Source organism: Prionailurus viverrinus, chromosome B2 (assembly GCF_022837055.1).
Source record: "Prionailurus viverrinus isolate Anna chromosome B2, UM_Priviv_1.0, whole genome shotgun sequence".
Lineage (NCBI taxonomy): Eukaryota > Metazoa > Chordata > Mammalia > Carnivora > Felidae > Prionailurus > Prionailurus viverrinus.
In genome coordinates, this window is record NC_062565.1 from 35,976,302 (window position 1) to 35,993,969 (window position 17,668).

A 17,668-nucleotide genomic window follows, 5' to 3' on the forward strand; every position below is an offset into this window, starting at 1 on the left:
CCTGCAAGCCCTCATTGTCTTTACCTGGTAAGGCTGTTTGAGTGGCTGAGAGTAAGGTAGAGTTGCTGCTTGAAGCATTTCCATTTTAAATTACGTTCTCTTTATCAACTCTACTCTAGAGCTACGTTTCAGTTAATCAGACAAATTAGCTGGAAGGGTAGTTGTGCAAATGTCCAGTGAGATTTGTTAAGTGCTCTTGGTGCTTTTAATTACAGCTATGAGGTTCCTTCTCATTTATCCAACTTCTGGTTGCCCTAGACTTTCACCTCCAGAATAGACAGCCACTGGACCCACAGTTAAACTGCAGTTACTTTTTATGCTTATTTTCTTCATTAGGCCTTTCCTAAAGGAAAACTTCAGGTCTTACTCATTGATGTTTTTTCAGAGCTTAGCACAATGTCTGACACATGATAGGGGCTAAGTAAATGTCCGTTTATATAAGTGCTCCCTTATTATCTGTTTATTTATATAAATGCTCTATCTTATTTCTTTTTCAGGCCAAGATGGGCTTCAGGGAAGGTGAAGGATTGGGTAAATACAGCCAGGGTCGGAAGGACATCGTTGAGGCCTCTAATCAAAAAGGTCGAAGAGGCCTGGGTCTGACCCTGCAGGGTTTTGATCAAGAGCTGAATGTGGACTGGCGAGATGAGCCAGAGGTAACTGGTGAGGGGAGGAGGAGACAGGAAAGCCAATTTGTATACGTGGCTTGAAGTAGCCATATTAACAAATTAGAAGTCTCCAGAGGCAGTGGGGATTGGAACTGGTTTTTTTTTACGTGGACTTGTACTGGGGATGTCCATAATGGAAACAGAAGAGATATACTGAGGGAGATACGATAGGATGTGGGTTTGTTTTCTACCGGTGGGTAGAAGAAGCTGGAAGACAGAGTTTGACTTCACAAAGAGCTTAAAAAAATTTTTTTTAACGTTTATTTTTTGAGAGAGAGACGGAGACGGAGACAGAGACAATGAGTGGGGAGGGGCAGAGAGAGAGGGAGACACAGAATCCAAAGCAAGTTCCAGGCTTTGAGCTGTCAGCACAGAGCCCTACTCGGGGCTTGAACTCACAAGCTATGAGATCATGACCTGAGCCGAAGTCAGATGCTTAATCGACTTGAGCCACCCATGCGCTTCCACAAAGAACTTTAATAAATAGGTATACCTTTCCACTAGTGGTTAAGGTACCTCATGAGATAGTGAGGTCCCTCTCTCTGCTGAAAGGATTCAGAGGCACTGAATGAGGACCCGTTTACCCATTGTGTGAGTGACTGGATTAGATGCCCTCTAAGGTCTTGCACCTCTATGGGTTTATGACACCCCATCTCTACCTATGTAGGTGTTTGTTTATACTCCATAAGTTACCGTTTGGTCTGCTTATCTGGTTGGGTACCAGTTGTTCTAACCCCAACTACCAAAAGAGACTCCTGTCCTTTTTCATGGCACAGATGATGTTGAGATTTTATTTTTATTCATTTATTTATGTCCTATCTTATTTCACAGAGGATTTGAAGTAGATGTGATAAAAGCAACTAAAAATAATGATGAAATATTACCATTACGGAGTTGAAACTAGAGAAAATAGAACACAAATGTCTAGTCTTCTACATAGTTGCTGTAGTTGAGCTTCACATGTGGCTCTGAACTCTGGAGAATTGATATTTTGTCTCCCTGATATTCCAGTTCAGGAAAGAACTCTCGTGAATTGCACATGATAAAAGCCTAATAAGGCTTCAGAATAAGATGCTGACAAGTCAGGAGCTAATGGCTTCTGGAGGTGGTCCTGCTGTGTTGCCTTGTAGTTGTGAGGAGACGAGACCAGCAGAATACCAGATGAGACAGTGCAGAATAGGGTTAATATTTGTAATTGGGTGCTAGATAGAGGTTTTTACCTCAGAAATACTTGGTGCTTTCCATGTCTTCATTTGTATGAAAACCAGTAAAGAGTCTTGATTTGATTCTCTTAGTGGGGCAGAATTAGAACTAACTTAACTCAGGATCTCAAATTTGCCTGTAAGATCTCTGTTTTTAATGGACACAGGCTATTGAAATTCCTTTCTGAGGCAAGGCTGTCCTAATTATCACTTACTGTGATTCAGTTTTTCTCTTAAAAGAGATGCCCTATTGTTTAAGAGTTTGGCCTATTGGTGTCCACTTCTTTAAGGTAGATGAATCTGGGTTACCTTGGGGTGACTGTCCAATCCTGGAGTCGCTGCAGAGAAAGTGCTTGGTGCCTGCTGCAGCCCAGGAATGTGGAATGCAAGGTTTGACCCTTCGGACAAAGTCCTCTTTGTGGTCCATTTTTGCCCTTCACGTTCACACTTGTGTGGGGAGATTGAATCTGCTTATTTTCTCCAAAAGGACATGCCAAGTGTATGTGAGTTTTCTTCCCCCTAGAGTTTATAATGTATAACCATTTACAAATGGATTTGACTGGGGTGGGGGGAGGGGGGGAAGCCATGATTCACTGCCAGATTCATTGACAAAAGGCTTCAGTAACTTTTCTTTGAAACTTTCTCTCTCTAGTTGATGGTTGGCTTGCTCTCATGACCTTGCATTGCGTTACCATTTTATGCTTTTCAGAGCATGGAATATTGCCTTTAATCACATTGCTTCAGTTTGCAGTGGTGAGTCTCTTCTCCACACTTGCTTGGGAGGCAATGTGTAGTGTTGCCACGCAGGTTAGCCACCTGTTTAGGTTTTATAATCCAGTGAATGTAGTCCTGGTTGGACATTAGAATCATTTGGGGACAGCTAAAAAATGTACTTAGAACCAGATTCTGCCTCAGACTGATAGAATTATATACTCTGAGGGTGGGGCCTAGCTATCAGTAGTTTTTTTTTGTTTTTGTTTTTAATTTTTTTTCAACGTCGTTTTTTATTTATTTTGGGACAGAGAGAGACAGAGCATGAACGGGGGAGAGGCAGAGAGAGAGGGAGACACAGAATCGGAAACAGGCTCCAGGCTCCGAGCCATCAGCCCAGAGCCCGACGTGGGGCTCGAACTCACGGACCGCGAGATCGTGACCTGGCTGAAGTCGGACGCTTAACCGACTGCGCCACCCAGACGCCCCGCTATCAGTAGTTTTTAAAAGGACTGCAGAGGGGTGCCTGGCTGGCTCAGTCAGCAGAGCACGCGACTCTTGATCTTGGGTTGTGAGTTCAAGCCCGATGTGGGGTGTAGAGATTACTTAAAAATAAATAAAATCTTAAAAAAAAAAAACCAAAAACAGGACTGAAGATATTTCTTTTTTTTTTTTTTCAACGTTTATTTATTTTTGGGACAGAGAGAGACAGAGCATGAACGGGGGAGGGGCAGAGAGAGAGGGAGACACAGAATCGGAAACAGGCTCCAGGCTCTGAGCCATCAGCCCAGAGCCCGACGCGGGGCTCGAACTCACGGACCGCGAGATCGTGACCTGGCTGAAGTCGGACGCTTAACCGACTGCGCCACCCAGGCGCCCCTGAAGATATTTCTAATGTATAATGTAATTGAAAAATTAAGAGAATACACCATTGAGGTGCCAGTTTCGGCTTTGGAATGAATAGGTGAAGAATCTTATTTGTTCATAACACTTTGAAAGGCATCAGGAGGTGAGACACATTGCCATTGGGTCTTCCTGGTATAATTACCTTTTCATAGACTTATATCCTATGTGTACTTCCCTGTGTCCCTACTGCTCTGATTGTAGGCCCCTTGGGTCAAGGACCATGTCTTTTTAACTACATTCTGAGTACTTAGCCCATAGTATGTATTTTTGAGATAACATTGGAACAAATAAAAGAAACTTTGAAGTTTTGGGAAGTTTCTAGAGATTCAAACTAGAATTGTTGCTGGCCTTCAGAAGTTAAACTTTAGCATCAGGGCTCTCAGTTCTCATGTCTGACCACTGCATTTGGTCTCAGCTTTCTGGAGGGACCCTTCCTGGACTGTCTGAGTCCCTTTTGATTGTTTTGGGGAAACCCTAATGAGTTGGGGCATAGCCCTAAGGGGTTGTTTTACTTGACTTACTTGCCTCTTTTTTGTTTGTAGCCCAGTGCCTGTGAGCAGGTGTCATGGTTTCCAGAATGTACCACTGAAATTCCTGACACTCAGGAAATGAGTGATTGGATGGTTGTGGGAAAGGTAGGATTTCAGGAAAATACACCCTGAATTATTGGCACTTATCTCCTGACTTTTCTCCTTGAGTCTAGTATGTATACTCATAGTTTAAGAAAAATGTAAATCTGCCATTCTGGCAAGAGTAAAGCTGTGTCAAGATGGTGTGTCAAGGGCTTTACAGATATTCCCCTAGGAGATGTGACGGGGTTTTTTTCTCCTAGTCATTTAACTTGCAAGGCAGCACAAAATGCATAACTTCTGTCTTCCTCATGGATGCTTTTTCGAGTAGCTGATTATACATTTGTGTATATTCTGGTCACTGCTGGGCACTGTTCCAGGTAGATGAAAAGACACCGTCCCTGTCCTCAGAAAATAATGAGGGAGTTGTTACAGAGGGAATTTGTTTAATCTCCTTCTGGAAAATTGTAAGAATAAAGTAGATAGCCACCAAATCAGTATGGTCTGGAGAACAGTTCTCAAAGTGTAGGGCCCCCTGGGGATCTCCAAGACCCTTTCAGGGGCTCTGCAGGGTCACGGTTATTTTCGTAATGGTACTGGAAGGTTATTTGTCTTTTCACTCATTCTGTCATAAGTGTCCAGGGGAGTCTTCCAGAGGCTGCACCACAACCAATTGAATGTAAATGTAGAGAGGAGAATCTAGCCAGATATTAAGAGATTTGTAAAAATGGAAAATAGTGCCACTCATTAAAAGTTTTTTGGGGAAATATAGTTACTTTTCATAAATATGTTATGTTAACACAATGTATTGCTTTTTTACACTGAATGATATTTTAACATTTTCTCAGTTTTAATTTCTAATAATGTTGATACGTATATATCCCCCACATAAACAAAAGCTCTTTGGGGTCCTCAGTGATTTTGAAGTGTGTAAAACCTGAGAACACCCAAGCCTGAGCATCGTTGGTTTAGAGGTAGCCTCACTCAGACCTGAGGTTGGATTTGACACCCACGTGAAGGTCTCTTGAACCCTTGTCTTCTCTGATGCTACCAGCTCCTACCTGGTGCCTGGTGTCCTACCTTTGTACCCATCATCCATCAGGAGGCTTCCTGGTTGAAGGAAGAACAGGCTTCTGTCATTTAGGGCGGTCCCCATCCGTCTGCCTCCATGCTCTGGGGGCAGACAGCTTGAACGTTTCCTTCCTGTTTGCTTTTCTCAGCCTCAGCGTTCATGAGTCTTATATCCATATGGTGCTCTAGTCAGAGCACCCAGGGGGCTGCTTCATCTCACAGCCATCTGGAGTGTAGCCAGAGGGATTTAAGGTTTTCTCTTTCCCTCCCCCCAGGGATTGATGTTCCTTGGCAGGCACTCAAGCCCCTTCTTGCTCTACTCACTTGGAACCCTCGTTTCTCCATTCATTCCCCTAAATGCAGTCACACGTGGTCGTTATTGATTGTTTTCTCCTTTCTGTAGAGAAAGATGATTATTGAAGATGAGACAGAGTTTTGTGGGGAAGAGCTGCTTCACAGTGTGTTGCAGTGTAAGGTAAGGCCTGTGGCTAGAGCTGGGATTGAAAACCTTTTGTGAGGGGATGTTCTGGGCTCTTCCAGTTCTTTTGAATTGGTTGTGGGGCCGAAGTTTAGCTGAGGTTTTTCCTGGAGATCAGATGTGTGTCTTGCTACATTTCTCTGAGATAGTATCCTTTTTCCTGGTTCCCTGCAGTAGTGGGCTGTCCCTGTGGTCAGTAGCCAGGAAAGGATTCACTTAACAACTCAGTGGGTCCGTTCTTTACCATCAGACCTGAATTCAAATCCTTGTTTTTCAGGGTTTTTTTTGTTGTGTGACCTTGGGCCAGTTGCTTTAGCTGCTCTGAGTTTGAGTTTCCTCATCTATAAAATGGGGAGAGAATACTTTCCAGGATTGTTATGAGAATTAAATGAAATAATCCATGTGAAGCTCATGACACGCTGGGTGAATGTTAGTCTCTCCTTGATACTTTGGGAGTGATTTTGTGTCAGGAAGTACATTGCCTGGGGCAGAATGAGCCAGGGAACCTCTGAGGAAGAAATGGGTTGGAGAAGAAGTAATACCTCAGACCAGCCTCACTGAACTTATGTTTTTTGCCGGCAGAGGGTTGGGAATATCCTTAAGGTGACTGGAACTCAGGTGAAATGAGGCTTTTTGTTCCCCAGGGAAAAAATTGGGAGAAGGAAGAAGGGGTCTCCATCGTGCATTAGGTGCCATCAGAAAACACTGGTCTTGGTTTGTTTGCCCTCTCTGAGTGAGCTCAACATCAGAATTCTGGTCCCTGGAAAGTTGCTGTTGGAGTGGAGAAACAGATTTGCTCTAAGGATTTGTGATGCCAACAGGTGGCTTTCTGCATAGCCACAGGTGCCATTTATTAACCACTTACCATGCAGGGACATGCTTACATTTTCTCTTTTCCACTTAATAGGTGAGATAGTTGAGGGTCAGAGTGATTGAGCAACTTGTCTGGGGTCACACAACCGGTCATTTTAGAGCTGAGATGCAGCAGTATTCTACCTCCTCAGAGGGCTGAGTTGGGCTCCTCTAGCACTTGAGTCCCCTGTCCCATCCTGGAGGGTGATGCTCACCTCGAGGTTCTGATTGTCTCCGGGCAGAGTGTGTTTGATGTCCTGGATGGGGAGGAGATGCGGCGAGCTCGGACCCGGGCTAATCCCTACGAAATGATCCGTGGAGTCTTCTTCCTAAACAGGTTTGCGGACGTTCCCCTCCCCTGCCCTGATATGTACTGTTGCACATTTCATCTGAGCCTCAGCTTTCCATACATCTGGTGTACTGAGTTGCACTTTTCTGTCTTTGTTGCAGGGCGGCAATGAAGATGGCTAACATGGATTTTGTGTTTGATCGCATGTTTACAAATCCGCGGGACTCTTGTGGGGTGAGAACAAGATTCTGTGTGTGAATTTATAGCTTAAGCTTCAGCGGCCCAGAAATTGCCATTCGTGCAATGCTAGGAGAGTATTCCTGCTATGTGGTAGAGATAGATTTTGCTTGGAGCTCCTCAAATTAGGTCCCTCAGTGCTTCCTCTGGTCCCAGGGATGCTCCACAAGGCAGTTGTGTCTAGGGCTTGAGGCCCAGAGTTCCAGCCCCCAACTCTGCAGATCCTCCTGCCCACCCCAAGTGGAGGAGGGCAGGGCTTGTAGCAGTGGCAAAGGGACATCTCTGGGCCAAATTGGCAGTTGTGCTACCTACAGGCCTAGGGAGCAGGGAGGTGAGGCTATGAGATAGGGCGTGGGCCCTCCTCCTGCATCCGGTAAACACGTATTTATCCTACTATGTGCCAGGTACCAGGAATATAATTTTAAATGAGATAGATGTGATCCCTTCCCCCCTGGCACTTAGGTTCCGGATGTTCTGGTGGATTTGAGAACTGGTAAGGGTGCAGGGTTGAGATGCTTGTAAAGCCTTTCTGAGCTCATTGGTGTGTGGAGGGCAGCTGCTGCCAGGGAGCTTTAGACTGCTGCCTTCCTACCATGGATGAGGTGGAGTGGTAAGGGTGAGTATGTAGTCCTTACAGTGAGCTTATTTTCCAAATTCAAATTTGTGATATCGTCTGACTTGAGTGCTGTTGCTGGTGTGAGAAGGGAGTGCTCTGGCAAATGTGATGTGAGTGTTGAATGAAATGTGGGCATCTGGGTCCTTTCACTGGTCTATTTAAAATCAGTATCACGTCTGAAAATCTAGGCTGTGTTTTTCAGTGAGGGGTCGCGGGGGGGCAGGAAGTACAGAACGTCCATTGCAACTAGTGTCACTTAAGTTCATCCCTTCTTTGGGGCTCGTCTGCCTCATCTCTGGAATTAGTCCTACTAACCTGCCAGAGGGTTGGACCAAAGGCCCTTAAGATTTGTTCCAGATCTAAGATCTGTGATTTCAGATGTGGCCACTTTCCCTTTCTGCCTTTCTGAACCAGCTTTGCGTGGGATCATATAATTATTAGATTTTGGCCCTTCTCAAGAAGTGGTAGAGCAGAATGATTTTCTACTCTGCTACATCTCATTTATCTGAACCCAGACGCACAATAATTATAGAGAAAGAAAAAAGGAAATTTCATTCTGGCATTCCCTTTAGGGTTTCAAAGCATTTTTGCCTGGTCCTAGAAAGTTAGTTCTCTTTGACAGTGAAGGGTCAGCAGCCAGCTGTTCCCAAACCTGTTTCTGCTTCACACTCTGTCCTTCCAGTAGGCCCCATGATTATCCACCCGCTAAAGGAACTTATCTTCCAAGTTTTTTAGTGTTTCAGCTCCACCTCCCTTACTGCTTCCCTCAGTGCTGGCAAAACTGGCATGTAGACCCCTCCAGCCTGTAGTCATTTCTCTCTCCCAGGTCTCCCTCCCTGTTTGCCAGGACCAGCAGGCAGCACAAAAGGGCTCTTGGAATTAGCATCTTGAGAAAATTAGGTTGATATAATGTTGGTTTAATTTTCTGAGTTCCAAATGATTTCCTTTAAACCCCTGCCTGGCAGAGCAGCTCTGTCAAGCTGATGGGAAGTCACAGCATCATTTTGGGCTTTTGAATGTAAACGCCTCCAGCAGCTGGTATCTGGTTATTGTCTTTTGCTGTCAGGAAAATGAAGTAGGCGCCAGGGTTGTACCATTCAGGTCAAGGGTGGAGATGTTAGTTACATAGGAAAAGGCAACTGTGTTTGTAACGCTTCAGGCAGCTTCTTGACCTGAATTGATTGTTAGTGGCCACGGAGAATTGCCCTTTCTGAGATGTTTCTCTACACTCTGCTATAAAAAGGGATTTCTCTCCAGCCCCTAGTGTTTTCTTCTCTCTTTTCATCTCTGTTTTCCCCTGAGGACCAGAGTGATAGCCAAGCCCAGTAGTCTTGGTGTGTTTTTCAGGCGAGCAGAGACACTCCAGAGCAATCCCCAGCAGAGATGGGAGTGGCTGAAGGTCCAGACACACACTGGGTTTGCTAGAATCTCAGTGGCTCTGGGATCACACAAACTTTAGAATAAGAGCATGGAGAACTTGAAGCTTAGATAGGTGTGAGGAGGTTGGAGGTGGGAAGCAGAGGGGACTGTGAATTTTTTTACTGGGTTTCTGGTTCTGTGGGTTGTGGTAAAAGGAGAAAAGAGACTAGGTAGGGAAACAAATGGTAAATATGAATTGGAAGAGATAACGGAAAGAAGAGAGTTTAAGATTCTTTGGGTATATGCTAGCACGTTATGTGCAGGCTCTGTGTGCCTGGGGGTATTGCTGAGGTAGTAAACGTTGTATAGCCTCAGGAGACAAAAATTGAATGTAGATCTGTAAGTTTCAGTGCTATCTTAGAGGAAATTAGATAGCACTTATAAAGTGCCTACTGAGTGTGGAGTACTGCACTAGGCATTGGAAGAGGAAAAAGATGGGAAAAGACAAGAGTTTTGACTCCAAGGAAGTTGATCAGTTGAATGTTGTGTCATCTTACATTTAGTATTTACAGTTTATAAAGATCTTTGACATATGATACTTTAATCCTACAACAGCCTTGAGAAATTAGTTACATTAATCCCAGTTTACAGTTGAGGGAATGTGAGCTTAGAGGCATAAATCTTATGCTTGCCCTTAACTGCGCAGCCAGTAAGTGGCAGAGGTGAGAACCCCAGCTGTCCTTTCTATGAAAAGACCTTCTGGCCGTGACCTGTGAGGTCTTGAAATCACAGATGGAGATCATACTTAAGTGCTCTTTTTGGAGGTGAGATTCTTTGACCGATTCATTTTCCTTCCTCTGCCTGGTCTTCCTTTGGGCCAGTGGCTCACCTGGAGAGCCTAGAACCTGGGGTTAGGGCATAGCCAGTGATGAGAAACATTGTTTTTCCTCTTTCCAGTGTGTGCAGGCCTTAAACTTGTGACCCCTGCCTCATTACCACTGGGCTGCCTAGAAAATGCTACATAATGTTCTCAGCAAATGCCGTTAGGCCTTTTTTGTATGTGTGCAAGTGAATATAATCCAAAAATATGAATAATTGATGGCTCAGAAAGGAAGAATACTGAGGCAGATTGGTGGGAAAAAAGAGAAAGAACTGATACATCTCAGCATGCCTGGGTGGGCTTATCTTAGGATGATGAAGTTTATTTTTAGCTAACGTCCAGAGACTTCTTCAACTGTTTTGGTTAAGCAGGATAGCTATCATCAGAGGCTAGGCCCTTTTCACCCAGAAAGTGACTAGATTGTGAACATTAGTATTTTCCATTTCTTTCTTACAGCTCTTTCCCTGAAAGCTTTCTGATCTTTATCTAGCAGTTACAGAACTCTGGATAAGTACTCAGCCAAGACAAACCTATGGAGAGGGAAGGCTGAGCTGCCTAAGCTCCTTCTAGCTGGATGTTCCTCAGGGTCCTCTAGTTACCTGCTCTAGAGCTCAACCTCTTGTTGTCACCAGTGTGCAGGTGGTATATCCCCTCTGCCTTGGAGCCAGGTGTGTAAAAGATAAACACAATATGGGCCAGTGCTGGTTCAGCATAAATTTCAGATTAAGGGTTAAAAGCTACTGGAGGGTTAAAAACTATAATCCAGTAAAAATTCAAATACTTGTTGTAATTTAGTTATTCCTAAGGTGTGGGCGGGTACCCTGGGGGCTGCCTGGAAGCTCCACGCCAGTGTCTCCTTCCCCCTCTGCCTTGTCAGCCTCCAGCTCTGCACTGCCCCGTACTTCTGGCTAGCAGAGGGGCAAAGGCAGGAGAAGGGAGTGCGTAAAAGGAGGAGACTCAAAGCACTGTGATATATTGGACTGGATCTTGGAACAAAACAAGGACTCTAGGGAATATGAATCGAGTTGAATTTAGTTAATAGCAGTGCACCAGTGTTGGTTTCTTAATTTTGACAGATTTTGTAAGATGCTGACAGAATTGGAATCTGGATGAAGGGTATATGAGAACTCTGTCTTTGCAACTTTTTTGTAAATCTAAAATTATTCCAAGATAAAAAGTTAATTGGAAAAAAATAGGGAGACCCAAGAAGGAAGGGGAGAAGGGAAGCAAAGGCTATGGTTTGGAAAGGTAGGCCCTGTGACCAGGAGGGAGACATGTTAGAGCCTCTCAGACTTTGTTTTTGTTTGTTCTCTTAATGTTTTTTATTTATTGTTGAGAGAGAGAGAGAGAGAGAGAGGCAAAGAGAGAGGGAGACCCAATCTGAAGCAGGCTTCAGGCTCTGAGCTGTCAGCACAGAACCCAACTCGGGGCTCGAAGTCACAAACTGTGAGATCGTGACCTGAGCCGAAGTCGGACACTCAACCGACTAAGCCACCCAGGAACCCTGAGCCTCTCAGACTTTGGATAGGAAGACCGGAGTCCAGCAGTCAGGCCAGCTGGATTCTGATTGAGCTTTGTTGCACACAGGCTACGAACAGGTTGCTTTGTGTCTTGGTGTCTTTTTTCCCTGTCTGTAAGTGGGGGACACAGCATCTATTCTGCTCAATGGGACTCTTAGAGTCAGGATATGGTAAGGAAAGGACTCAGAAATAAAAACGAATACTCAGATTCCCATTAAGATGTTTTTATTAGGAGTCTGAGCCAGGCCATGTAGTTGAAAGGCATTAGGGGTATTTTGAAGCACGGATGGGCAACTCCAGGGGGTGATGATCACAGAGGATACATATCCTGGGTGTCGTGGCCCTGGCGGGACTTCTGCACTCCGCTTGCTGAAAGGCTCGTTTTACCTCCCTGCATTCTCCTTCCTGTTGCCCGTTGAGCCAGACTTTTTCCCTTCCTCCCCTGTCCTCCACTTACCTTTGCAGAAACCACTGGTAAAGGACCGGGAAGCTGAGCTTCTGTACTTTGCTGACGTCTGCGCAGGCCCAGGCGGTTTCTCTGAGTATGTGCTGTGGAGGAAGAAGTGGCATGCGAAGGGCTTTGGAATGACTCTGAAGGGCCCAAATGACTTCAAGCTGGAGGACTTCTACTCGGCCTCCAGTGAGCTCTTCGAACCCTACTATGGTAGGAACATGGAGGAGGGTGACGGGCTTTGAGAGAGTCCTCTGTGGGGACTTTAGGTCAGATGCAGTTATTATCCACTTGGCATGCTTTCTTTCCTAGGTCTCTCAGCCTGGGGTTTCCAGTCCTTGTCCTGAAGATCTCCGTTCCCTCTAGACGTTCCCTTTTTACCCCAGGCCTGTAGGATATAGGTTAAACACTCCACTAGGCAAACTCTCATCAAAACCATATTAATTCCCCTTTTCTTCTCTTGTGGTGACAGGAGATAATGAAACTGCCTGATCTCCAGCTGAGAAATGACAGGGTTATTAACAAATACAAACTCCATGCCCATCTCCAGCCTGTGCACGGGGTGTGGAATTCACTGGATAACGGACAGCTCAGCAGCCCCACAGCAGTCCCCTCCACTCTTTCTTGATTGTTGTGATTTAGCAGAAAGTCCCAAGTTCTTTCTTAACAGTTCTTATTTAAAAGTGGATGTTGGTTCCTAAATATAGGTGCTTTAAACACAACTTGAGTCTTGAAGAGGAAGGCCCTCTACTTCAATTGATGACTCTTGGCTGGACAACTCTTTTTGAATTCTGCTTTATCACAACAGGCCCTGTTTTTGCCTCTTGTTTTTGCCACTGTAAGGCAGCCTTGCGGGGTGGATTCTGCATTGAGTTGCTCCTCACAGGGCCTTTTCTCCGGGTCCTTGAGGAGAACCTGTGTTCACAGTCCCAGAGAGCTTGTGTCCCGGCTCCTAGGATCCACAGGGCAGATGAGCTAAATGTGAATCTTGTGTCCTGCCAGGTGAGGGTGGCATCGATGGAGATGGGGATATTACCCGCCCAGAGAACATCACTGCTTTTCGGAATTTTGTCCTGGATAACACAGATCGCAAGGGTGTCCACTTTCTGATGGCTGATGGGGTAGGTGATCTGTTCTCCATAGAGCGATGCTTTAGGGATTTATCATGTTAGAAGCTTGAGAGTTGCTTTTGTTTTGTTTTATTTTATTTGGTCCTTTTGGCTGCCCTAGAAAATGGTAGTTCACTATTCAGATAGTAGGGATATATGATGCATTTTTTAATTCTTTCTGCACATATTTTCAATGATAACTTTGTCAATGCTGTGATTTTGTGGACACCTTTGCTTAGAGCAAGTGGACCTTCTGAGCTCACTTCTTCGAAGGGCCTCGGTTGGCTGTGAGAAATGGTAGGGGAGAACCATGACTAAGATGGATTACGCAAAACTGACTGGAAAGAACATTTCCATCGTTGGTCACCTGGGTGTGGCTCCTGGTAGAGGCTGTCCTTACGTGACCATACCTAAGCCTCTGGATGGGCTGAAGATGACCACATAACCAAAGGCAGTGGCTCAGGGGAATCCACCGGAAGCCCTGTCAGTGATTGGGCTGAAGTGAATATTCAAGGAACCTTGTTCTTCGGGCAGCTGCTTGAGGCACAGAGGGGAGCCCACTGTAGCTTTCTCACCTGGAAATCTGATGCTGCAGGTAGTCTTTTTTTGAGGAAGCCACCACTCACTAAGAGGAAAGACAGAATGTGGCAGTTGCTCCAGGGTCACATGGCTAGAATTGAGAAGAGCCTCTGGAGCTCCTTGGGTGGCCTCTCAAGCAGTAACGATGTGGAAAGGTGAAGGAGTGTGTAGGATGTCAGCATAGGCTCTGAGATGCCTTGGCTTTCCACAGCACCGTGCATGGCAGGGAACAGCAGATAGGCTTGGGGGAGAAGAGGGAGGGGCTGCACCAGCTGAGCAGATGTGGGGGCCTGATAGTGCTTGGGGGGCTGTTGTTGCATTGTGGCAGCTAGAGCACAAACTCAAGGATTGTCTTTCTGTTTAGGCATTGGAGCCTGATGACTTGGGATATTTATTTATTTATTTAATTGACCCTGTGAACAGGCATGCATTTTGAGAAACATCTACAAATCTGGAGGACATTGTTAAACAATTTCTGATTCTGAGTCATTTAGCTATTACCTTTGTAGGACTGAGGCAGGGAGACCTGGCCTGGCTGGTGCCAGCTTAACAGTCATCAGCATCCTTTACATTTTAAGAAAGTTATTGTTAAAACAACAACAACAACACACATACAATTTACCATCTCAGCCATTAAAAAATTTTTTTAAGTTGTTTTTAATTTTAATTTTTTTATTTGAGAGAGAGTGCAAACAGGGCAGAGGGCGGGGGAGAGAGAGAGAATGAATATATCCCAAGCAGGCTCCATGTTCAGCGTGGAACACAATGCAGGGCCTGATCCCACGACCCTGGGATCATGATCTGAGCCAAAATCAAGAGTTGGACTCTCAACTGACTGAGCCACCCAGGCGCCCCCCCCCCCCCATTGCAACCATTTTTAAGTTCAGTAGTGTTGAGTATGTTCAAATTTTTGTGAAACAGATTTCCATGCTTTTTTCCTTTTTGTGAAATTGAAACTCTGTAGTCATTAAACAACTCTCCTCTCCCCCCTCCTCCAACTCCTAGCCTCTTTTACTTCTGTGTGAGCTTGGCTCTCTGCTCCCTGCTGGTATCTCACAGAGAGGGAGACCACTCCAGGGGTGGCAAGGCACATTCTTTGAACAAACACCCTGGCCAGAGACCCTGCCAGCTAGAGGGAGAGGCTCCAAGGTCTTGAGACAGGAAGGGGGTTTTGGTTAGCAGAGAGCGAGATTACTGTGACTGTCAGTTGTGTTAACTTTTCACCTATCACCATCCTGGGGCCTGAACAGTGGCTAAGCCCAGGCAGAGTATTCACAGCACTCTCAGGGTCTTGGACTGACCAGGGCATTCTGTTTCCTATCTTGTAGTTGGCCTGTGACCAGCCAGTATTTTGCCTCTGCCCTGCCTTACTCTTCCCCCGGGTTCCCAAATGGGTTTTAAAATTTTCTGGACCATCTCCTTGGAAAAGTAGTCTTGGTTGTATCTCCTGGGAGTGATGGAGCAGAAGAGTGGCCCTGTGCTAGGAGTCAGGCCTGGGTCCTGGTACTGGCTCCGTCTGCGAGGAGCCATATGACTGTGCAAAATAATTTAAACGCTGAGCTGTATTTTTTATCAGTCTGATGGTGGAAATCAATGGAAACGCTTCAGGAAATCTTTTTTTTTTTTTTTTTTTTTTTTAAATTTTTTTTTTCAACGTTTATTTATTTTTGGGACAGAGAGAGACAGAGCATGAACGGGGGAGGGGCAGAGAGAGAGGGAGACACAGAATCGGAAACAGGCTCCAGGCTCTGAGGCATCAGCCCAGAGCCCGACGCGGGGCTCGAACTCCCAGACCGCGAGATCGTGACCTGGCTGAAGTCGGACGCTTAACCGACTGCGCCACCCAGGCGCCCCAACACTTCAGGAAATCTTAACGAAGATGTAGTAGGGATGAGCGAGGTCCTCATCACTACTCTTTCCTACTCCCGATTCTTATACTCTCATTTCAGGGTTTCTCAGTGGAGGGACAGGAGAACCTGCAAGAGATCCTCAGCAAGCAGCTGCTGCTCTGTCAGTTCCTCATGGCGCTGTCTGTTGTCCGAACAGGTAACGCTTCCTCAGGTGTCTCCCCAGCCTGGGGTCCGCTAGAGGCCCTGTTTGGACACGAGCACGTATGGGATTTTGGAGTAAGAAAAAAAAAAAAACCTGCTTAAATCAGGTGTCAGTTGGCTAAATGAGGAATTTAGGGAAGTTAGTGCAATAGAATCCCCCAGAGTCCCCTCTAAAACTGAGACTACCCCTTAAATTGCCTCTTTTAATGGACCCGAGCGCTGGGTCCCTGGCTTTGTCACATTTACTCCTTCAGACTACCTTACCACTGGGTAAGAGCCCACTGACGGCTGTTGGTGTCTTCACTCTAATCTAGGAGGCCACTTCATCTGTAAAACCTTTGACCTGTTCACACCGTTCAGCGTGGGGCTCATCTACCTGCTGTACTGCTGCTTTGAACGAGTGTGTCTCTTTAAGCCGATTACCAGCCGTCCTGCCAACTCTGAGAGGTAAAGCCTTCCTCTCCATTCTAATCAGACTAGTTGCCTAAATGTTAGAACAGAAAAGTGCAGCTCTCTGGCATAACTACTCAAGCTCGTACTCAAGCTACATTAAAACCCTGATTTTAAGGAAGTGATTAGAGCCAAGAGGAGTCAAGATTTGGATCTTACTGGTTCTGTGGTGTGTCAGTGCAACTTCTGCCTCCTTCTCCACAAGCCTTATTCCTCACACTTAGGTCGGGGATCCTTGGCTTGGTCCAGGAAAGAGAGAGTGAAAAGGGCACCTATGGGCTGGGCCAGGGCAGGAGGGCCACCAACCAGAGGCACTATTGGCATCCTAGTTGGGACACAGTGCTCATGCATGACATGAGAGAAGACGTGGCCAGTCTGAATTGCTAGGTGGCTTGTTAAAAACACAGATTTCTGGGCCCTGTTCCTGGGGAGTCTGATTGACAAGGTCTGTAATTTAACAGACTCCCTAGTGACAGTGATACAGCCAGCCTGACACCGGGCAGTTGGGAACCACTGCCACAGAGAGTAGAAATATAGCCCAACATAAAAAGGAAGGAATCGAATTGAACTTTTGCAGCACAGAATTGGTACTGTTCTTTGTGCACAAACTTAAGATTCTTTAGCTTTATGACTCAGCAAGGAGTTTGGGGAGGAGGAATGTGGGGGAGAAGCCCTTGCTCAGTGGAGTGACAGGGTATCTTCTGCCAGGTATGTGGTGTGCAAGGGCCTGAAGGTGGGCATAGATGACGTGCGTGATTACCTCTTCTCAGTCAATATTAAACTCAACCAGCTGCGGAACACTGATTCTGATGTCAACCTTGTGGTCCCCTTGGAGGTAATCAAGGGAGACCATGAATTTACTGACTACATGATACGGTCCAATGAGAGGTAAGCAAACCCAGTGTTTTTTGCTGATACCACTGTAGTTATCAAGGAAGACCAGAGATTGAAGGACTGAATGGCTCTTAGTATCACTTTGTCGATTCCCAAACATTGGTAACTAGGATTGGTGTGCTTGTTCCAGGACTCTCTGGGACGTGGGGGACCTTGGGGACCCTTGTCCTACTCCCATGCCCTGTCCCTAGGGTGGCCAGTGGGAGCCTGGTTGGTGTTGCCCTGCCCATGGGAGCCTGAATATGATAGTGGAAGCTGATAGAGCGCAACCGTGCCCGGTCCCTGGAGGCAGGAGTAACTCTATTTGCTTCTGTTTGTGAAAAGCCATCATGGTTGTTGCCTTGTGAAACTCCCTGTTTGGAAACAGGAGATGGCTAGAAAGCAAATATGCAACATGCTTTGGAAATTTCTGGTAATAAAACTTTTTTGCCAGTTCATGAATTCTTCAGATGCATGATCCGAATGCTGGGTTTTTTTTGTTGTTGTTTGTTTGTTTTAAGCCTTTTTTTGGTTTCTGCCCCCTTCGTGTTATTGGTAATAATTTAAAGTTGACAGTTGACTCAGTTTTCTAAAGGAAAACTTGGAGAAAAATTTTTTGAGGTAAGTTGGAGAGTTGTATAGTAACAGTGAATCAGTAGAAGTGCTTTCTCACAGGGCCAAACAGGTGTTGGTGTCATTTCTAAGGGTATAATCCTGTCTCCCATGGAAGTTTGAAGGTATAGGTGGCCCTGGAGAATCACAGAAGGATAGAAAGTCTTTACCCATTTGCCCACCAT

The 17,668-nt window shown here is 45.6% G+C and overlaps 1 protein-coding gene across 3 annotated transcripts in view; it reads left to right on the top strand.

Annotated features, from left to right (window-relative positions):
- The window catches only part of CMTR1 (cap methyltransferase 1), a 50,476-nt gene that overhangs the window by 12,694 nt on the left and 20,114 nt on the right, over nt 1–17,668 (top strand). For 2 of the 3 annotated variants that reach the window (XM_047859105.1, XM_047859106.1), the window contains exons 4-13: nt 498–656; nt 4,030–4,122; nt 5,531–5,602; nt 6,700–6,794; nt 6,908–6,980; nt 11,824–12,022; nt 12,812–12,930; nt 15,447–15,543; nt 15,863–15,995; nt 16,707–16,886. In XM_047859105.1, the coding sequence (XP_047715061.1) occupies nt 498–656; nt 4,030–4,122; nt 5,531–5,602; nt 6,700–6,794; nt 6,908–6,980; nt 11,824–12,022; nt 12,812–12,930; nt 15,447–15,543; nt 15,863–15,995; nt 16,707–16,886 (1,220 nt within the window). The remainder of the gene's footprint in view (nt 1–497; nt 657–4,029; nt 4,123–5,530; nt 5,603–6,699; nt 6,795–6,907; nt 6,981–11,823; nt 12,023–12,811; nt 12,931–15,446; nt 15,544–15,862; nt 15,996–16,706; nt 16,887–17,668) is intronic. The other variant, XM_047859107.1, reaches the window with a different exon arrangement.